The sequence below is a fragment of the Triticum aestivum genome, chromosome 2D (genome assembly GCF_018294505.1).
Source record: "Triticum aestivum cultivar Chinese Spring chromosome 2D, IWGSC CS RefSeq v2.1, whole genome shotgun sequence".
Classification (NCBI taxonomy): Eukaryota; Viridiplantae; Streptophyta; class Magnoliopsida; order Poales; family Poaceae; genus Triticum; species Triticum aestivum.
Window position 1 is genome coordinate 390,344,778 of NC_057799.1, and position 4,760 is coordinate 390,349,537.

General features: G+C 55.9%; 1 protein-coding gene across 1 annotated transcript; it reads left to right on the plus strand.

Moving 5' to 3' along the window:
• The first annotated feature begins 924 nt into the window (after window positions 1–924).
• Window positions 925–2,977, plus strand: LOC123053345 (embryonic protein DC-8). The gene is made up of 2 exons (XM_044476807.1): window positions 925–2,290; window positions 2,382–2,977. Exons 1-2 carry the CDS (start codon window positions 992–994, stop codon window positions 2,751–2,753), a joined length of 1,671 nt encoding a protein of 556 aa, XP_044332742.1. The 5' UTR covers window positions 925–991; the 3' UTR covers window positions 2,754–2,977.
• The last annotated feature ends 1,783 nt before the right edge of the window (window positions 2,978–4,760 follow it).

A 4,760-nucleotide genomic window follows, 5' to 3' on the forward strand; every position in this document is an offset into this window, starting at 1 on the left:
CAAAAACTTGTACACCACTTTAATTCCGTGCTTAAAATAAGGGGGTCTGCTACGCGCTGGCCGGTGGATCTTTTTAAAAGATCCGTCGCCTCGCGGGCCATTAGATTAGATCATTCGAGCAACTGAACGTCGTCTTCTGCTTTGCAACAAAGATCTTGTTGCGGAAATTTTTGCAACATAGGTTGTGTTGCGAAATCTTTTTGCAACATAAATTGTGTGGTGTGATTTTTTTTTGCAACATAGATTGTGTTGCGAGATTTTTTTTCTACATACGTTCTATTGCCGGAACTTTTTTTTCGTCTTCACTTTTTCTGCAATAAATATAATGTTACAGAAGAACTTTTGCAACATAGACAATGTTGCAGAAAACATATAAATGAGAGACGAAGAAAGGAATGCGATATTTTCTAGATAAAGAGGTATGTCTCGTCTTTCTTTGGGCCTCGAGAACACAGGGCGCTTAAAGGAGGTGGCGGAAGCGTCGATTGTTTTCAGCCGGTTAATGCTGAACGTTTCCCCAAAATAAGACAGCTATTAGAGATGCTCTTAAAGCTTAACTTGCATCGTTTGTCATTGAGTTTTAGTCGATTTAAGCCAAGTCATATAAGCCAGTACTCATTTACCTTGCGAGTTTCAAGTTTTAAATCCGGACCACACATGCAATCGGCCGTGTCGCGCGTACCAGCGCGTTCGACCGTTGAACTCGACCAGCAACATTTGCTCTGGCCGGGTCTCCACCGGCCGACTCCCGCGCGCGACTGCCGAGGCGACGCAACACCGTGACACGTACAACTCACGCGTGTCACCGCGGCACCGCGCACGCGCCGCCACCTCTACTACGAGCTCTCCACGTGTTCTACCTTCGCCCCGTCTTCCTCCTTCTACAACCATCCGAGGTCCGCCGCCGCCCGCGGATTTAAGCGGCTCGACAGTGGCAAGACGCTACTTGTCCAAACCTTCTTAGCTCAGCCTCTGTACACTCTCACTCCCAATGCGATTTCCCATCATGATAAACGTTGTAGCCGTATGCCTCGTCCTCTCCACCCTGGCCGCCGCCGGCGTCTGGTCGCCAGCGCCTCCGCCGCCGGCCCAGCAGCACGGTGAGCATGTCCTCCGTGAGGGCCGCCGCGTCGTCATCGTCGAGTACGAGCGCGAGCTCCCGCTCACCCCGGGCCAGGGCTCCGCCAAAGAGACGCACGTCTTGCCCCCTCACGCTCTTGACGGCGTCGAGGCGAAAGAAACGGTGTCGGAGGAGGCCAGGGGAGCCGTCTCCAACGCGGCGGACAAGGTGGCTGGCGCGGCGGAGGATGGCAAGGAGAAGCTGTCCAATGCCAAGGAGAGCGCCACGGGCAAGGTGTTCGGCGCGGTGAAGCGCTGCAAGGACAGGCTCTGCGGCGCGGCCAAGGGGTTGGAGGAGGGCGCGAGAGACGGGGTCTCGCGCGTCAGAGATGGCGCCGAGGACGTGGCGAGAGACGCCGGGGAGACGCTCTCTGGTGCCAAGGACAAAGCGGAGGACAAGGTGTTCGACGCTGCATCAGAGGCGAAGGGCGCTGCGATGAGTGCCAAGGACAAGGTCTCCGAAGCAGCCGGTGGAGCCAAGGAGAAGGCAGCACACATCAAGGATGGAGCGGCTGGAACCGTGAGGAGTGCCAAGGACAAGGTCTCTGAAGCAGCCGGTGGAGCCAAGGAGAAGGCGTCGCACGTGAAGGACCGAGCAGCTGAGACAGTGACCAGTGCCAAGGGCAAGGTCTCTGAAGCTGCAAGGAACGCCAAAGACAAGGTGTCTGACATTGCAGAGCGTGCAGAGGATTACGCCGAGGATGCCGCAGAGAGCGCGGCCGAGAAGGTGGCGCGGGCCGAGGAGGTCGCCAAGGCGAAGGCCGGCGAGGTGACCAAGAACCTGACGGACATCGCGAGGCGGGCCCAGGAGGTGGCATCCGATGCAGCGGGATACCTGCTCGGCGCGCCCATGGAGGCCGCGCGCACCGCGACGGCGGTGATGCACCTGCTGGGGTTCGCCACGGCCTACGGCGCGTGCGTGTGGGTGACGTTCGTGTCGAGCCACGTCCTCGCTGCGTCGCTGCCCCGGCAGCAGCTCGGCGTGGTGCAGAGCAAGCTGTACCCGGTGTACTTCCGCGCCATGGCGTACTGCGTCGGCCTGGCCCTGGCGGCGCACCTGCTCGGCCGCGAGAGGAGCTCCTTCGCGGCGCGCGCCCAGAGCTTCAACTTGCTCAGCGCGCTGGGACTGGTCCTCGCCAACATGCTGCTTCTCGAGCCAAAAGCCACCAAGGTAAGAACGCCCGGCATTCTTTGTGTTACTTTATCCTGTCGTTCGTTGCAAATCATTCCATCTAATGCAGATTTACTCCTCTTCTTCGCAGGTGATGTTCGAGAGGATGAAAGTGGAGAAGGAAGAAGGCAGAGGAAGGGACATGTCCGACATCGTCGACCCGCCGGCCGTCACCGTGGCCACGGCCGCCACGGCCACCACAGCCACCCCCACGGCAGCAGGAGCCCGTAGCCCGGTGGACGGCACGACGGGAACCGTCAGGGCGGCGAAGACCACGACGACGACGACGACGTCGGTGACGGCGCCCGACGCGGAGATGGCCAAGAGCAAGGTGGTGAGGCTGAACAAGCGGCTGAAGCAGCTCAACAGCTACTCGTCCCTGTGCAACGTGCTGTCCCTGATGGCCCTGACGTGGCACCTCGTTCACCTGGCTCGCCGCCTGCAGATGAGCACGGCCTGCTAGGCTTCGTCGTCTCCGTGCGAATGGCTGTAGTCTTCGATGTAGCTTTGCTTTCGTGTTTCATGTAGTGTGGTCTGACACGTGTGTGGTTGCTCGGTGTGTTTGAGCAACCACTCTGTAGATTTAGGCATCGTGTTCCCTCCGGTGTACTAGGATGGTATCTCAATGTTAGCTTTGTTGTAGTCCTGTGATGCTTCGTGGTTAAAGCTTGGATGCGATTTCAGCTTCGTGGTTAAGCTTGGACGCCCGTCGCGAGGGTTGGGTCCAGTACCGGAGCACGCGCTTTGCCCATTTCATCTTCCTTCGCCGAGCGTTTCTTACTTTACGGCTTCACCTTGGGATGATTCGGCGGGGCGACAAGGTGGCACACTCTTTGCTCCCCTATTGTTGCCGACTTGGTGCACTAGATCTGGCACCATCAAAGCGTCGTGCATAGGCGGAGCAAGTAAGCAGCAACGCGGTTTGGTTTCAACGAACAAAACCCAGATGTTTTGGCGGAGCGGTGAAGGAACTTTTCTTGCCTTTCTATTGGATCGTCGTGCGTTTTATTTTTTGAAACATAGTACTACGATAGTACTAACAATAAAATGTAACTAGATACATCTGTATTTATACATACATCTGTATTTATACAAATCTAAAATTTATACAAACATCCGTATTTATGTAAGAATTTATACAAATCTAAAATTTATACAAATCTAAGACAGGAATTTTGGGACGAGGGAGTAGATAAGAATTTTGGGATGAAAGGAATTTTGGGACTAAGGAAGTACAATTTCGATTAGACAAGAATTTTAGGACGAAGGGAGTACCGTTTCTTTTAAACATAGTAGTACAGTATAGTACAAATGCAAACCACGTGCATACATCAATATGAACTTACCACATGAGAGACTTTTTTTTCCGAGAGTACGCCTAGGCGTACCATAGCTTTATAGAAGGCAGAATTTGAGTTACAAAAAACTACACTTGCCGTGAACAACAAGCATAATATAAACACCAGACCACAAACACCACACCCAAGCCAATCCGACGGCCAACACCGACCGAAACCGAACATCGCCGAAGAACACCAACTTCCACGACACTTCATTTGTCGACGCACCATCCACTCTTATCGCCTAGGAGAAGTGGCAAGTGGGTGGCAGTACTCGATCCGGTTTGAGGAAGATGCTGTCTTGGACACACCGATGAGGGGCGTACATAGCGCCGCGGAGGATCAAGGAGGACAACGACAAACACGGGAGGAGAGCGACGAGGAGCTGGCTATGTCTCCAAACACAATGCTCTCAGCAGAGGAACGACGCCGAGGACGCCGTCATTGTGCCGATCCAACCGAATCAAGGCTTTCGCCCCGGAGACCACCACAACTCCAAGCAAGCAAGGGAAATGCCGAACACGCCTCGACGACGCCTCCAAGGAGGGGAATGACATCCACGGGTGCCATCACTGTCGGCCCGACGAAAGCCGTGCAAGATTTGCATCCGCGCATCGCACCTCACCACACCACCTAGAGTTTGGCAACACCGTCCTAGAAGCCTCACACCGCCGCCACCGCAACACTTCGCCAAACGTACCTGCAAAGCCGAGCGCAGATGACCGGACACACGACAAGGAGCACACCGGCCACACCATCAACACCTTGCCTAGACAAGGAACCGCAGCCATCCCACACCTCCGGCAAGGCTCAAAACACCAGCAACAACCATCGCCCACTCCAAGGGATAGCCTTGGGATGACTGGACCCGCATCTCCATGAAGCCAAGCTGCACCACCGGGAGAGCACCGCCACTCATCCCACCGCACAGAGGTAGCCGTCCGCTCGTTGCTCGCCAAGACTCCATCTTGGCCGAGCCGCACAGAGTTTCGACCACCGCTCCCCACCTTCGGTCAGCACAGATCTGGCCGGGCCAACCCCGCCACGAATAGAGTGCCGGGCTGCCGCGCGCTCCGCCACGTCCGCCTCGGCCAGCAGCAGCGCCGCCGCACACCACCATCTGCCAGCAC

Coding starts and splice junctions, on each gene's coding strand:
- LOC123053345 (XM_044476807.1), top strand. CDS start 992: ATGCGATTTCCCATCATGATAAACGTTGTAGCCGTATGCCTCGTCCTC. Junction 2,291..2,381: donor TCGAGCCAAAAGCCACCAAG/GTAAGAACGCCC, acceptor TCTTCTTCGCAG/GTGATGTTCGAGAGGATGAA.